Consider the following 17,370-nt stretch of genomic DNA (forward strand, 5'->3'; position numbering starts at 1 on the left):
AACTGACAACGTTTCAAGATTAGCATACAATGCATATAGACTTATAAATACTTCATATATAAAAATACTTCACATTGTTTTGAAATATTAAAAAATCATTTTCATTAACAAAAATTTTCTCATACTGACACTAGTGACAGTTGTCAGTAATGAAGGGCATTCTGTACACTTGTATTTCTAACATTAAACACCTTAACTTTAAACAACTTAACTTTTCAAGAGTTAAATTAGTACCTACAATTTTGCTTAGAATAAAACAAGCCTATTCATGTGAACAGATGCATGTATTTTAAAAACACTGATTGCTATAACTTGTATGGTTGTGTCCCAATGACTTGGAATTATCTGACAAAACACTGCCTCAAGTTACTACAGTTATTGTCACGGATTGCTCTTAATTCAGACTGCAGTGAGCAGACGGGCACCTTTCAGCATATACGTAACTGGAATTTGTCCTGGAAATCCTTGGTGAACATCTTGTTTTTTAATGTTATTTATTTATTTATTTATTTTTGTTTTGTCTTGCTACAGCAAAGCATGATAGGCAAGAACAGACAAGGAAATTAGTATACTAGCTCTTTGTGAATAGCTTGGTTTAGTTGGTGTTGTAATGATGCCAGTTAGGTTCAGCAATGTCTTTTGAGCATGTAAGTCTTAAGGAACAGAGGTGGCAAGTCTGCCCAGGAGCTGCTTATGTTTGGGTTCTATTACAGCAAAAATAATCAGAAAACTGTTTATAAAACTTGTGCTCTGTCTCTGTTTTTCTACGAGACACTAGTTAACTAAGTGGCATTTTCTACTTGTGTTGGTGTTACCTGAAATAGAGATAGTCGGTAAGATTCACTGATATCTGATAATGTTTTTCAGAACTTTGCCAAGAATATTTTTGCAATTCTTCAATCAGTAAAAGCCAGAGAAGAAGGCCGAGCACCTGAGCAACGACCTGCACCAAATACAGCACCTGCGGTAAGAGCAGCACTTTGGTGGCTTTGGGGGCTGGCACTTCAAATTGAGAGTAGAATGTCTTGTCATTATTAAACACAAAGTTTGTTTTAGTTTCATTCCAGTGAACGAATAATTTCCCAGCACAACTTCGTAGATATTCTTTGCCTTAAGTTACATAGACTGGTATTTAAGGAACTGAATATATTAGCTTAATTTGTTCAGTATGTTCTTGTTACTTACTGATGAAGTGTTAGTGCCAGCTTCTGTATGTATCATACACTAGCGATATTCTGCATCTACTTGGAAAAAATGTATTACATGAGACAACTGCCATTTAAAACAAAATGTTTTGCTGGTTTTTTGACAGATAGGGTAGCAAATGTTTAAGAATCTGGAACATGACTCATGAGTGGGAACAGCTTGAACCAGCTTTCTTTTGCCTGTAATAAATCAGAAGGACAATCTTACAGCTTTATTATTTAAGCTGTCTAGGTATTAGACAAGGTTTGTTCTGTGTTATGATATTTACCGTTAGCCTTTATTAAACATATTCTTGAACTTCATGGCAGTCTGCTGTAAAAGATGTTTAACTTGGTTTATTTTAACTACTCCTGCCTCTAACAAAGGCCTAAATTTATGTGGCCAGGTGAATTTCAACATTTAAGTGTTTGTTTTATGTTGAATTTCACAAATAGTACATTGGACTATTAATATGTCATGCAGAACAGTCACAACAAGACCACAGAACTAAGACATACACAGAAGGAATGAGTTGGTACTTACTGGCACATTTTAGGTACTTGAAAAACAAAGAAAGAAAACCCCACTGTAACAAACAAAAAAAGCAAATGATATCTTTTTTCCACTGAGTTTGGTTTTATTCTGAGGGTGTAACGTATTACTTGCTCAGTCAAGCTGACAAGGTACATACTGTGTGTATGGCTGAACCATGAGTTGTCAGTTCTTTCTTTAAAACCTTGAGGTATTAGAAAAAGATCTATGATCTTACGCAGCTTACAAGTTTTAGCTAATGTGGTTTCTTACTGATTGTTTGAGTTGTCTAAGGTTGTAGTTCCCATCAGTACGTACTTCTAAACTGTTTCTGTAAGTGGATGTTTAAATGCATCAGAAGTTTTCAAAGGCATTTCAAGTCTTACCAAAGTGAACTGAGCTTATGCTTTCAGGCTATTCTGAGTAATAGTTAGTGAAGTTTAAGAACCAACAAATACCTTTTCAGGGTGTTTTACAAACCTCATTTAATCTGTTTTAGGATCCCACTTTACGAAATAAGCAACCTATTCCAGCTGCCTACAACAGATATGATCAAGAAAGATTCAAAGGCAAAGAGGGTAAGCTGATTGATATTTTTCAAAGTAAATAATTATAAATATAAAAATGAAAAATGGCACCAGTGAGTGTAAAGTTAAGGTTGCAGATTGTGTCATTGCTTGTCAAACCTATGCAAAGCCCAAAAAAAGCTGTTTCTGTACCTACAGGTATTTTAAATAAGATTATCTGCTATTTGAATCTGTTATTTCATAGGAATTATTCCTACCGTTTAGGAAGAAAGCTGAAAACTTAAGAAAACAGTATTTTATTTTTGGAAGATTGCATGCAATTTGTAAATTGAACCAAACAAACAACACACCCCCTTACCAAAACTGAAAACATGATGTATAAAATGAAATAGATTGCCTTTCCTCATGCAAGTTGCTGTCAGTTATTGTAAATAAATATTACTAAAGCATGTACCTGTAATAAAAAAAAAAAAAGAGAATGTGCAAAATATTAACTTCCTTCTAGAGAAGATGGAAATAATCCAAGATGAATAAGAATTTTCAGTTGTTTTTAAGTGGAGTTGAAGCTTGAATTTGACTGGTGATTTCTTTCTGAACTTAGAATTTTTTGTCCTGGCCTTACTAATCTCAAGGTATAGTGCTGATTTGAGTACCTTTATTTTCATATCTTGCTGTGTTTGGTTTTGTATGCACTGTGTTATATTTGCATGTGGCTTTCTTGCAGAGCCGCAGCAAATTCTTACTACTTGTCTTGGTTGTTTTTTCCTTCTGGTTCTCAAACAAAATCATTATATTTGTAAATGGAAGTTCCTAGGCATGATACCAAAGGCTGTCTTTTCTGGGCCTCAAAAACTTTACGTGCTGCTAAACATCACTTTAAGCTGCAGGTGAACAGTTTCCAGCTTGCATTTTTCAGTGTATTTGGCCTTGTTGTAGTTAATACCATATATTTTTTTTTTTGTATGGGCAAAGAGAAAAGCATTCATACATAGTGTGTGTGAATTCTCAGTCTCTATGTGCTGTACTGTAGCTGATCTTGTTCAAATTTTGTGTTGGAATGGCACGATTATTTTCATTATGTAAACAAAAAGCAAGAGTATTTGAGCTACTAATTTTTGTTTGTAGCTGGAGGAGGAGAAATATCAACTCTAACACTAAGGAGAATTTCACACCATAAGAAAATTTTAAGGGTTGTTTCCCATGCACCTCATTGGATAATGTAAAATACATTCAAAATCAGATTGTGGCTCTTTGTGAAGCTAATAGACTTTTCTTTGTAAATACTCACTTGTATGTGAACATATCATCTAGGGTTTTATGCTTGTGAAACTCACTATGGAAAATTTGATCATATGTTTTGTTACATCCTGTTACATACATTGGCTTCAGTGTACTTCTGTTTCAATCCAGTGGAATTTATTTAGTACCCCCACTCAGTGACAACTGCAGTAGTGATGGTGAGGGAGGGGGAGGAGTGAGATCAGGCATTTGCTAGCTTTTTAAGTAATGAAAAATAATCTGTAAGAGCATATATGAAGGACTGATAGTTGTTTTAAGAGGCATGGGACTGGGGAAAGGGAAGAAAGAGAACCTTCCCTGGATATTTTTTACTCTTCAGTTTTCTTTCTGATAACTTTTAGTCTTGGGATTTGAGCATTTGGCAAGCAGATTTCCTTTCACTGTGCTTTCTGATGAAGAGTACAGAAAATGTGTGAAGTTATATCTGTCCGTGAATTACTTTATCCAGCTTTAACTGTTAAAATGTACTGATACATTTATTTCATTGTGGACTCTGCTACAAGAAATTCCAGTGAAGGAATAGTCAGTGTTGTTGTAGATGACAAATTATGTAGTTCTAGCAAGCAACCCATGCAGAGATGATGTCTGTTGACTTCATGCATGTAGTTCAAAAAAGGAAGAGGATAAAGAGTTACGTTTGTCAGTAAAAAGAAGTTAGGTTTCGTCCAGCAGCTCAACAGCATGGGTTTACCACAGAAATTTCTGAGCAGAGATCAGAAAATGGTGAAATTAAAGGATTGCCAGGAAAAAAAGGTGTCTGCCTGTGATTAATATTGGTAAAAATACTTTTGTTTACTAAGTGATTCTGAGCATGTAGTCTTGGGGATTCTGTTAGTAATGGGAGGGCTGCAGCTCTCCTTCCAATTGGAAGGTTCTTTTGTTATTATGAATGCTTGTGGAATGGGCATATTCTACATGTAAAGTTATCATTCTCCATCTTCATAAAAGATGTCTCTACTTTCCGTTTTTATTATTTGCTTTAATCACACGCAGAGGTAATTTTGTTTTCAATCTCCTAGGTACATTTAGTAAGTAGCTTAAGAATGTCACTGATGTTACCAAATTAGATAAACAGTCTAACACCATAAACATAGGTTGGTATGAGCACCTAATTTATTTCAAATAAAGGGTTGATTTATGAAAGGCATTGGTATAACATTCATGGAAGTTGTGTGGAATTGCTAAATAACATCTGGGTTTCTCAGGAGAGGACCTGGAGATATCTGAGGCCTTTAACTTATAGAGAACAGCAGAACAGATTGCTTATTTACTTCTGGGGTGCAGTAATGTAGAACTATAACTTTAGGACTATAACCTAAATGAAGCAAATTGTAGGTGGTTTTCAAAGCTGTAAGCAAACATTACCATTTTCCTATGCCATTCGGCACAAGTAATGTGATTTCCTTGAAATGGAGCTGAATACATGGCAATTCTAACACGAGTGAGCTTACTCCTTGAAGGATCTTAAATCTCATTGACTTAAAGGTGAACTATTTTGTTTAATTTTTTTCTCTGGATATTTCTGTGTTTGGTTTACTACAGCAGTTGTCTAATAGCAGTCTCACTCTTAGCAAAAACAGCTTAAAGCTTGCAGGGCTAAGATAGTAAACTTAGGAATTTTAATAAAAGATCTCCTATTAAAGGAGACTCCTGAATACCAGCCTTATTTTTCCATCTCTTGCAATGGTTCACAGTGCATTTCTGGTTGGCTTACTTAAAATCTTTGTGTTAGATGGGGCATGCTTTGTTTCTGCAATGGTTTAGGTTGCTTTAATGGTACTTATTGGAGGGGTTTGTAATTGCGAGGCAGTATTCCCCAAGAGCCGCAGCTTATGTACTGCAAAGACAGTCATGGCTTTCTCACAAATGAGCATCTTAGTACAGCAGCTATGGCTAGAAAGAAGAGAGAAAGCTTTCCTTCAAGTATCTTAACACTTGGTGATTTATACCATAGTAAATGTATTAGATAGTCTCTTACAGTAGAACTCAGTGTGCATCCTATATATTTCCACAATGGAAGAACATCTTACTTGGCAGTGTGCCTGTCACTCTGCTCAAATGGTTTAGAGGTGAGAAGGTGAACAGTGCAATTACTTTGCTTGACTGCTGTTTCCTTCCTTTTGGTTTCGTTTCTTTCATGCTGGCACTCAGTGATCTGCAGCAAAACAAAGCTCCTGTCTGTGCTAAACTTTCTTTGCTTTTGGCTCTGTAGTTTTATTCTTTGCCTTCACTGTTATTCAGTTCTACATTTTATGTTTTATTAATGTCACTTATTAATGTACAGTTTTACCATTTCATTCATAGGAGTAGGAATTCTGGAGTTTCAAAGCTTGAATGCCTTGTTAGACTTCATTATTGCATTCATATGTAAGCTTATGGGATTCAGTTTCTTTCTGGCAGAGAACATGCAAGAGATTGGTGTTAGGGGAATAAAATAAGTCACACTTGTGCTTTCCTGGCTTTGTGTAAGCAGGTAGTTTTGTAAGTATTCAGAACTGGAAAACAGACATATCTGTCTTGTGATTTTCTGCTTTGTTAATATTGTGACCTTTTGAAAAATATGGGTGTAATTGTTTGTAAGATTACCCTTGAATTGTTTTATATGAATTTTACACAAAACTTTGTAAGTTCTAGTTAGTGTAACTTGAGAATTTAGGATTGTGTAGTGGAAATGCTGAGTCACAGCCTGAAGCAGTGATTGAGCACCTGGTGGGAAGGCAGGGCCAACCCAGGGGAGCTCAGGTGTGTGCAGTGAACCTGAGTGACCAAAAAGTGTGGAGCCAGGATCCACCCCTTCCCGGACCTCATTTAAGGGTGGGCGGTGGAGATAAGAGCATCTCATCCCAAGGTTAACAAGATATTCTTCCTTTTCTGTGCCCACAGCTGCTGCTTTTGGGCTTATCCTCACTTGCCACAGCCTAAGACTTCGCTACTCTGCTATTACTGCTGTGCTTTCTGTCTCATTATAATGTTACAGCTTGAAACTTCAGCTTTACTTGTTAGGTTGCAATACTAAAAAAGAGCATTCAGAAGACTGTTACGTTGAATGAAATTTGTTTTCAGAGATTTAATTGCCACAAGTGTAAAGTGAGGTAGTGAATTGTTTCTAAACAGTCCGCAGAGCTGTTGCTGTCTGTCCTGAAAAGTGCACAGCTGAAAAAAAAAAAGTCGTTGGTTTGATCTTATTCACCTGCAATTTAGGCAAAGTCTTAGAATTTGGACTTTCCAGTTTTTCAGAGCCATGTTCTTCTGGACTGTTTTTTTTCTTGTCTTTTTTGCCTAAACATTGTTCCAGAACAATGTTAATTGAAGTTTTTTAGAGCTATTATTCTTTGGAAAAGTGTCGAAGAGATTGAGTTAGTGTCGGCAGTGGATGTCTAGAGCTATAGCAGGTTACAAAATCAAAATGTCAAGTGACCTAGATTTACATAGAGCAGTGGGGTTTAAGTGAATGCAAGGCTCCTTGAACTTTAATAGTCATATGTGTGGAAATTGAACATCTGTCTGTGTGATGATGGAGAATCTGATCAGTCCAATAAGCCGATGCGTTACTGTGTATATTTTCATTAGCAGATGTAATTGGTATCTTTTAAGTGAGAGAAGCACTCGGGTTGATATATGGTGATGCTAGAAAGGTAACAAGTGGTGAACCATACAGGAAAAGTATATGTTTCTTTTGATGATTTTTGGGTCATTGAACTGTGAAATTGTGATCATAATACGTGCAATAACTGGAGGGGAATAGATAGTCTTAATGTAACAGTTTGTTTTGAAGCACTAGAACTGATTATGTGGTAGTTGTTGTGTTTAGTCTCTTCTGATTTAGGTTTTAGACGTACCTTGATGAAGATGATTTGAACAATGCTGGTATGTTTATAAAACCTTTTATTTGGCAAACAGAAAAAGTTGTAATGTTTTTGCTGCAATACACTAATGATAAGTTTTGCTTGCGTTCTTTACTCTTTTAAATATTTAATGTGGGCTGTTTTTATTTAAGTGAAGTTTCTGTGATAGCCTAACTATTTTGTAGTCTTTGGAGGAAGAGAAGTTATTGAAGACTCTTAAGCAGCTTTTTTAGCAGTTGTTCTGTTTCTAATTCAGAGTTTCAAAATAGAGATCTGAAGTTTTGCCATTTTGGCGCTGTTCTTAAAGAATCTCTTCTTAAATACCCTCTTCTTAGTAGATAGCTTATAAATTTAACTCTTTCCTCCATTCCCATCAATGAAGCTGTGTTTTTGGAACTGGAGTTGCCAACTAATTGTCAGCCAGTTGTTAATATTTTTACATCCATGCTGCTGCATGACTCAGCAGCGCAGGTTTGAGCTGGCAAGGAAGGCACAGAAAAAATGCATTGCATTTCTGTTCTTTGTCGAGGGGAGGATGCAGCATTTATACTATTGAATGGTGGGGACATGTCCGTTGGTGCTTCAGATTGCTTGGCTTTCTGTTCCACTTTACTGTGGCCTATGGGTCCTTTTGTGTCCCTGGAGTGCTTTTGAGCAGCTGTGTCAGGGTCAGCTTCTACTCCCAGAGAATACTTTGGAAGAAATCCTGCTCTGCCTTTTGTACTGGCCCTTGAATGTCTTCTACAAACAGCTGCAGAAGGCTGGCTAACAGACTCAGTAAGTTTTGAAATGGGAATGAAGCCATTACTGTGGAGTTCCTGACTTGGAAGCATTTGTCAGCTTTGCATAGGCTGTATGCTGGGAGTGGAACTGAAGGTGCTGTGCGTAGAAACTGTTACGACCTTCTAAAAATGGTATGACTATAGAAGTGACAGAGCTCCTGCAGTCAGCAGCGTTTATTTCTGCAAGTGTCTGTTAGAAATATCACATGGAAAATGAGATGAATGGGAGGATCAGGGAGAAACTTCTGAGGTAATAGTGTCCATGCTGTTGTCAGTTAAGAGTTGCTGTGGTTATTTAGAAGCTGCCAGTGCTTAATTCTCATTTGTTTAGGAGTTTGAGGCAGGGAATTTGCGAGCTGTTGAGCTGTTTAGGAGGTGGTTTCTTCTGCAGACCTAACCCTGTCTGCAGGTAGCAGGCCCTGGCGTCCCTTGGAGACCTCATAGTGGCTGCGGTAACTGTTTGCAGGAATCCACGTGGACACCTGCATTCTCTTCTGGCCATTTCATTTATTTTAGATTTACATTAATCAATGATAAGTAAATAGTAGAGGCACTATGCTGTTATTTACTGATGATCAGAAATATTTTATTTACCTCCTAAGTAGCTGCTAAATAGCATTGAAAGGCTTGTATCCGTGCTGGAAATGTTCAGCAGGCTAGGAGCCCACTCTTTAATGCTTGCTACACCAGCTGGCTCTTTGGATCCTAGTCACTCACTCCTCCTGGAAGGAAGGGTTGGCACAAGGCTGGGAGCAGGAAGTGAGTGAGACCCAGGGCCATATTTAGTGGCTCTTGTGGCTCACTGGATGAACCAAGGCAAAATGAACTTAAGTAGATTTTTATTTTTTATTTTTTTTTTAAAGATGAAACCATTAGAGGTTGAACACAAGCTGGTTCCCTGCTAGGTGCCTGTCTCCTCTTTGATTTACTTTCTAACTGTGCTGCTGGCTCTGAGCTTTTATTTCCTTTGTGGTGCTGATGGAGTCATGGGTTAGCTTTTTCATTAATTGAGGAGGAGTGCAAGGTTTTATTAGGGACAAAGTAGATAATGATCCTGGTGGAAAGAAATAATTGAAATGCAAAATAAATGTGTAGAACTAATGATAGAACGAGGGTTTGTGCTGGGAGGGAAGGAACTGAGGTAGGCCTGGCATCGTGGGGGTGCTGCTTGCTGGCCTTGCTAAGGGCTGCCTGGTTGAAATGGGTGGGAATTTCCTATGTTACTGCTAGGAGGAAACTATAGTAGGCCAGTTGAGAAAGGGGAAAGGTTCCTCTGTTAATAATTGTCTGCAGTCTGCAAGCAACCATCGTCCTAGATTATACATCTCTGATTTGTTCACCCCAGGTCAATAAAGACATCTCTTCAGCTGAAGGGAGGGAGCTCTACCAAGCACTCCACAGGGCCTGGGGCACCCCATGTAATATTAATATGCTCCTTGCCCAGAAACAGTGACCAGTATCATTGTCACTGAGAAAAATGTTATCCACATGAATGCTGGTCAGATGAGCTTCATTGTCTTTAGCACTGAGCTATGAGTAATTACGCATTGAACTCGGAGGGAAAGGCAATAAGGTGTTATCAATTCACAAGGAAAGCCTTTTTTTCATAGTAAAGATGGCAGTACTCTGGTCTGTACTTGCATTTTGCTTTCTCAAAATTAACTCTGTATGGTTGGAAAACATAAAGTTCAGCAGAATGGGATGGATTTGAGAAGCTGAGATAAAGGAGGGATGGAGCTGAGGTCAATTTGTGCAGTGAGTGGAGAAATGGCCTGTGACATGGCAGACAGCACCAGCAGAACAACTGGGTTTCTCTGCGTGGGATTTGGTGGTAGGCCTGATAGAGAACCCAAAACAGCATTCTGAAAGTAGATACCCATCTCTGCAGTGAGAGAAGTATGATCAATTCTGATCTCTTGGGTATCTTTCTCCAGGCAATGGAGAGTCATAAAATCTGGGGAACTTTTCTGCTTCATTTCCTGCAACTGTATGATAATCTTCCTCATCTAAAGAAAGAAAAGATGAACAACCATAAATGTGTCCCAGGACGTTGCATTGTTGACAGGGTTGTGTGGGTTTCAATTTAAGTTAATTTACTCATGGTAAACACAAGGAGCTCTAACATTGTTGAAAATCTGATATTTTTCTTCAACTTTTTGTAGGCTTGAGTACAAGCATTAAACTTGATTCTGTGTTATTTTTGGTTTGTAAGTTTTTAAGCTGATGAATTTTGTGAAGATAGTGTAATAAATGATAGTGGTATTCCAGATCCCAATAAGGGTTTCTGTGCAGTATCAAGTATCTTTACAAGCTGGAATAGAGCAAGAGTTGCTTAGGTGTGTATATGTGCTCACAGCCATCATGTTGATAGGTTATCATGTCTATCTCTGGTGACTAGTGGTTACTTTGCCACTTTAAGAACGAACTTAATTAAGCTGTTGGTTGCTCGATTCAGCTGACAGTGGATATATGAGACCAGGGAACGTGCAAGTGGAGAAGAGTTTTACCACAAATTCTGGGGCCACATTCAGCTGACTTAGGTTGTATATTACTAACAATAGGAGGACAGAAAAGGACTTTTCAAACTCGGAAAGCTCTCAGCAGAAGGGTTAGTCACTGAGTGCATGCAGGCTTTTGGCACTTTGTTTTATTAAGGTTCAATTTATGCTGTTCCGAAACAAAAAACAAACCCAAACAACTTTTTATCACTTTGAGTTTGGTAATGTGAGTTTATGTGAATTCTATTCTGTGTATGTCAGATGATGATGACAATGTTGTTTTAATGCACTGCAGAAGTGGATTTATCATAGGAAATGGCTGTGATTTTATGTTTGTTAAAGCAGTTTCTAATGGAGTATGTTTTTGCATTCACGCACATATAAGTTGAATGTGTTGCAATATAATGCATTCTGAGAACAAATTTCTTCTTCATTTGGTAGTGAAGAGAATTTCTGATGCTGTATGCATATTATACTGCATGTAGTATACTATATACTGCAAAGATTTAAATTCACATCATTTCTTTAGAACGATTCCATGTGGCGGAAGAAGCCCACTGTGGTTACGGAAGGCAGAAATACCAGGTGGACCTCTGCCTAAAGAGAACACAGATTTCCTAAATACTAACCAGGTTTCATAGCATAAACAGAATGTTTACATGCAACAGCGATATGTATTACTTATACAAATAATTTCAAATATATTTCTAATGTTGTCTAGTTAGAAATTATATTCCTATGCTCATAATGACTTACAGGAAACTCTTCTGCTTTGCAGAAACGGAGGGCTTTAAAATTGATACCATGGGCACCTATCACGGCATGACTCTGAAGTCTGTAACGGTAAGCTGAAGGTTTTTTCTTGAATGTGTTTTATAGAGGTCGTGTGTTTCTTGTCAGCCTTACCTAAGGTAAGACATTTCATTTGATTAATAGAAGTAATGATTGCTTTTCTGTGTGAAGAGGTGAAACGTGTTTTGATTCAGTTGGTTCATTTTAAAGATTTTGGTTCAAGGGGTTTGTCTGAAGGTTTTCAATAGGGAGACTTTGCTGGCAAGTTTGTCTTGTGGAAGTATGGCCTTTCTGTTGTTGACCGAGGTTTTTGTCTAGCTTTATGTGTTCCTGTTAAGGACATCTTTCATACGTGATGAAACTACACTCACAAAATTTCAGAAATAAAGCTAGATTTTTGAGTATTGATGCATTTCCTACTCCATGCTTAATAAAAATAAATTTAAATATCAGAAGAATTTTTACCTGGGTTACTGTTGAAAATTATTGGCCTAGTGAAATCTACTTTTCATATGACTTAAGCATGCTGTATGTGGGGATTGTTCCACGTAAAGATGAGAGATCCCTGAGCAGAGTTCTTCATTTCTGGGGCCAACATTTCTTTGCTTTTATGAAAATAGGTTGAATGCTCTCAAAATTATACTGTTCTGATCTGCTGGTGGGTAGGATAAATGCTACAGAACTAATGCAGAGCCCTCATTAAAGTTTTTGCCATCTGCATACCTATATAAATCTGATGAATCGACAACACGAAATACTCTACTAAATCCCAGCCTTACTGACTTTGTTTTTCATATCAGGATGGAGAGAATGAATCTATTAATTACATGACATAGAAGTGGTGACCCATCACAGTGATGGGTCCACATAGGTCCAATCCTTAATCTTCAGATTTAGGTGTAGAATACTTAATTTCCTACAAGTTGCCAAATTTCACTTTACAGTCTTAGTTGTCTTTTTATAGGTGTATGTGTTTCTATTTTTAATGCTGTATAAATGTAGGAGGGAATAGGGAAGTGATTTCTCCCTGAAATTTATGGTGAAGTATTTAATTCTCATTGGCTAAATCATAGGAAACTGGGGTATAGTGTTGGAATTGTGTCCTATGTATGTGATATCCTCTCTGCCATCCTCACAGAAACAATTATTTGTATTATCTTGTTTGTGAATTAATGACATCCTCTCAGTGGGCTTGAAGTGCTAGGCAGATTATCATTAGATTGAAACCTCAGGCCTCTGATTTCCAGATGAATGGTGAGTGAACTTTGAAGCACTTGTTTTTGTATCACTGTTTTGCTCTTCTGTTTCATCTCTGGTGTTTGTTTTCACTGATGTTCTTACAAAGGGCAGTGCAGTCCTTCTCATAAGACTTCTTATTTGGCTTGGCTAAACAAGTTGTGTTGTGAAATAAGTTTTCAATTCCTATCTGAACTTTCTTCATCTCTTCCTGTTAAACTCATATTCTTTTAGAACATAGAGAAGTAAAACTTCACATAGTCATGCAAGTGAGATTTCACCAAAAGTTTCTGGAAAGACATTTACAATTTGCTTCTGAAAAAGTATTGCTTCATGGTAGGCGAATCAAGTATTTTACTTTATCTTCACTCTTTGTTTCTTTTTCTTATTATTTTTGCTGTAGTTTACACTTTGCATATTAATAGAGATGATTTAATCTAATAAAGTAGTTCATTTGGGCATTTGCATATTGGTAATCCAATCTATCCCTGCTTTTGTTTTCTCTGTTGCACTCATTTCCTTGGCTTCCTTGTTGCTCCTTGCCCTTTATTATTTTTTTTTTGTCTGATTTGTACAGTTCACTTTGGCAGGTCTTCCCTTCAACAGGTTGGTGGAGCCATTAGTTTTCAAAAGCGTCCATCTTGTTAGCAACCAGAAAAACTTGATAGGCATATGATTACTACCTGCAGTGCAAACTGTTGCCCCACTGTCTGGAGCTGCCCACCCACTTTGGATGTAAAATTTGCAACATGTCTCTTATTTGCTCTCTGTTATCTTCCCAACATGTCTTCCCCTTGGCACTGTATGTCTTAGTGTAATTCTCTGTAATTCATTTTATGAAGCTTGCAGTACAGTTTTTTATTTGTTCTTGCTGAAATATGAGTTGTCCTAGATGCTTGTTCTTGTTAACAGTGAAACAAACTTCTGCATTTCGACTGCTTTCTTTTCATCAGCGATGCTGGAAACTTTCTTAGCATTCAAAATTTGTGCCAGAACAGATGGTGAATGGTGGGCTCTTTTGAAGTAATGTCAGCTAAAATAACTTGTGCTGCTGGCAGTTCTTCCCTGCAACAGGGTTTTTGCTTAATTGGTGTGCTTACTTTGTCTAAGGAAGAGCTGACGTATTTAATGAATTGTTATGAAGCTGTGGCTTCATTATTCTGGACCTGGAATTGTTTGTAACAAGGCATCTTTGATAATACCTGGGGCACTTTCTGTTTGCCTGATGGGCTGGTGATGTTTTGGAAACCACCAAGCTAGTGATAGTAGCTCAACAAGCCCAGCAGTGTGTTGAAAACCATGCAGCGTGACTTTGAGAAACCCCCAGATCTACCTGCAGACTTGATTCTAAGGCATGACCCTCTGTATAGCAGTGCAGCTTCTGTGTTGTTTCTTCTGGTTGGTTGGTTTTCATTAAGTAGAATAGTTTACTATTTGAAATGGATCAATTAAGAGGTACAGAACTGTGGAAGATAAATTTGTTAATGGTTTTGCACCATGTAGGATGCAAGGGAATGCTGTGAGAGAATTTTAAACCAATGTTCTTGACGTTGTCTTTCTTACATGTATGCCTTTGACAAGTTCAGGGCATTCTCTGTTTGCTTTTCACTTACTGAAGGGAAATGCTAGCTTTGAGACTAAGCCAGTATCCTTTGGAAGCCTACAAAGTGGGTTTGGGTGGTGGTGATTGCTGCTGTTTTTGGTATGTAATTAAGGTTTGGACTGATGGTTACTGTCAGTAGGAATTATGAAGTACTTAGCTGCTGCAATAGCTTCAGATGCAAAGATTAGAACAAACAAGCTGTCTTGCCTGTATCTGTTTTAGGATACTGGGGAGGTTACTGGCTCTGTATGTATCTGGTAAATCTGTATTTTATAGATGGTTGTTAAAGCATGTCCTCTTAAAGCTGAGAGTTTGCTTTATATTCATCGTGCATGTGCAAGTGATATTTTTTTCTCCATGACAAATTTAGTCACTGCTTCTTTTATCTGCCTTTTAATATTATTTTAAGTTTTCATGACTTTAATATGGGAAAAAGGAATAGATTGATACCCCTTGGCAGGCTTTCTGCTTCTTTCGTTTCTGGGAGTCCTGTCCGTCAACCGTAATTCAGAGCTGATAGAAACTTGGATGCAAGTGAATAAGATTTATGTGTTACTGTAGCGGGGCCTTCCTCATGGAAATTACTTTGCTTTTTCTAATTGCTGGGATACTCCCCTTTTTCTAATTTCTGTTTTCTTTCAGTAATCAAAGCTGCGGAAGCACAGAAGCTCCTTTTGTCTATTGTTTTTCTGTAACTAATGGGATCTGTCGTTGATCATCTGCACTTGTATGCAGCCAGAAATAACTGTTGGCATTTGTTTTTCTTAGTGTTCTGTAAGCAGGTGGATATAACAGTCCTCTGAGGTATTGAGGTAATTTACTTAGTAACAAAACTGGATGTCCCAATGTAAGCCACGCTATAAGCAGGCTTCCTTTCAGAAGAACTGGAAATATGTTTTAGCACCTCTAAGGTCAGAGGTATTTTTCAGCACTTGTTGATCAATCTCATATTTGAGTATTAACTCATGAAAGTATGTCACTGATGCTGCCCCCAAAATTGGAGTACGCTAGTCTTGGTGAATTCCGTATTTTATGCAAGAGGTTTCATTAACCTCTGGTAAAAATTTTTTAAGAATTACCATGCTGTAAAATGAGGGGTAAGGCTGAGTTTCTGGCGCTGTAAAGATTGGGCCAGTGGAGAGGAAACAGGCAGGAGCAGGCAGCATGGTGTAACTTTATGTAACAGTGAGGTTTCTATGTAAATAAGGGAGATCATGAGATTTTTTTTTTTAAATTTACATTAATGACTTCCCAAAAGCATGTGATGGGATTGAACGCTGTCTTTTAATATGCTAATATTGAAGCACTTAACTTGCAGAAGTAAATAAAAATAAAACACAGCTTCAACATTAGATTGGGGTGAGCAGACTACTTATACCCGCATCACCAGTTTTATGTGTCATAATCTCATTAAAATACTTGAATGGATTGGTATTAAAGGAGGAGTCAGCAAAACAACAGACTCTTTGAAAATGCTCTCAGCAGCCTCTGAAGCAGTGCAGTGCACAAGCTTGCCATTATTCCCCACACCAGTGTAAGGTCAGTCTGCCCACGGCTCCTGCTCTGTGGGCCCAACCACTTTCTGTGCATGCTCTGTGCCTTGGGAGGCCACTGTGAGCTTGTTTAGCTGCTAACCAGCAAAAGAGGATGAGGAATGTGTTGTAATAATTGAGTATTGGGAGAGCTCTCCATAAATGATGCTTGAAGCAGAGACTTTTGTTTTTCATATGATTTGTAATTTTTTTCATAGTAAGCGTGTTTATGTGTAATTAATTGGGATGTAGCCACCCGTTCTTAGTCCTTTGGGTCCAAGAGCTAGAATTAGAGCACTAGCTTGGAACGTCCTTGAGCTGGAGGTGGGTTTGACCAAACCATTCTCCTAACAGCCTCATTGTGTTCCTGCTGTCCTAGACTGCTCTGGGGCAACAGACCAGCAGGCCCTTCTTGTGGCCTGTATCCCTATGCTTTAGTAACAGTGAATAAAATGCAACCAAGATTCCCGAAGACTGTTACACTCTAAAAGGTCCCTACAGTCATTTCAGTGGTTGGCATTTTACTGCCCCAGTTGTTTTTCAAACATTAAATAAAGATTCCCTTAAAGAGTTTCAATGTAAACAGTCAAGTTGATAAAAACTGGGGAAAATGACACACAAATGCTGCTTTCAAGAAAATGCTAGGTTGAACAATGCTGTGCTCATTTTCTCAGTGATTGTAAATCATGTATATCTGTGCCAAGCTATCTTGCTATTGTACTGCATTATACAATAGAACTGCCTGTTTTGTTCTTCATAATAGGTTTAGAGTCTGAGAACTGCAAATTCAAGAAAAAATGTGGATGTTATGTAACGAGTCACATATCTGGAAGTTGAGCTTTTCTCTGTTGGCTGGTGAATAAAAGAGAGTGAGAGCTCAGGCCACATAGCTTTGTTACTGAATGAAGGTGTCTGAAGTCACTGTTCTGTGAAAAACCTGGTTGTGTCTGCATGCCAGGAGAGCTTGTGGTGTGCACCTAAGATCCTTGAGGAATTTAAACGGAGAAGTGCCAAGTATGAGAATCCAAATATCTCTGACTATACATTGAACTGGAACTTCAGACACCTACAGAGCATTAGTAAAAAAAAAGCTTGAGAGCCTTAAAAACTCTTAGTATGAATTTTAAGATGACTTGCTTGACCTAAGGGTGAGTGTTCCTGGCTGCTTTGTTAGCTCTCTGAGTTTCCCTTCAAGAAACTCTTCTGCCCTGTACGCTTTGAGCTGGGACTTGGGTCCTTTCCAAATGCTCCAGCAGTCAGCCTTATTGGGAAACATGACCTCAAATAAAACTGTTAGCAAATTTTGTTCACGTTCATAACTGTAGTCTGTCTTCTGCTTGCGTCCCATAAAGATGCTTAGTTTTATTTGTATTTCTCAGGACTTGAGATTTGATTGAGCTATTAATAAAAGTTGTATAGAGCATTGTGCAGTGATGCTAGCTGACCTCGAGCTACAGACGTTTCTATTTATCTTAATTGTTCTGACCAAACATCATGCATTTTACACAGCTTACACATTCGGCGGTATTGTCCATGTAAT

The 17,370-nt window shown here is 37.8% G+C and overlaps 1 protein-coding gene across 1 annotated transcript in view; it reads left to right on the top strand.

Annotated features, from left to right (window-relative positions):
- CDC73 (cell division cycle 73) overlaps window positions 1-17,370 on the top strand; it is a 101,207-nt gene that overhangs the window by 18,582 nt on the left and 65,255 nt on the right. The window contains exons 8-10 of the mRNA XM_042873282.1: window positions 868-966; window positions 2,216-2,294; window positions 11,446-11,510. Of these exons, the coding sequence (XP_042729216.1) occupies window positions 868-966; window positions 2,216-2,294; window positions 11,446-11,510 (243 nt within the window). The remainder of the gene's footprint in view (window positions 1-867; window positions 967-2,215; window positions 2,295-11,445; window positions 11,511-17,370) is intronic.

Source organism: Lagopus leucura, unplaced genomic scaffold (assembly GCF_019238085.1).
Source record: "Lagopus leucura isolate 7727_CA_CO unplaced genomic scaffold, USGS_WTPT01 Super-Scaffold_100009, whole genome shotgun sequence".
Taxonomy (NCBI): domain Eukaryota; kingdom Metazoa; phylum Chordata; class Aves; order Galliformes; family Phasianidae; genus Lagopus; species Lagopus leucura.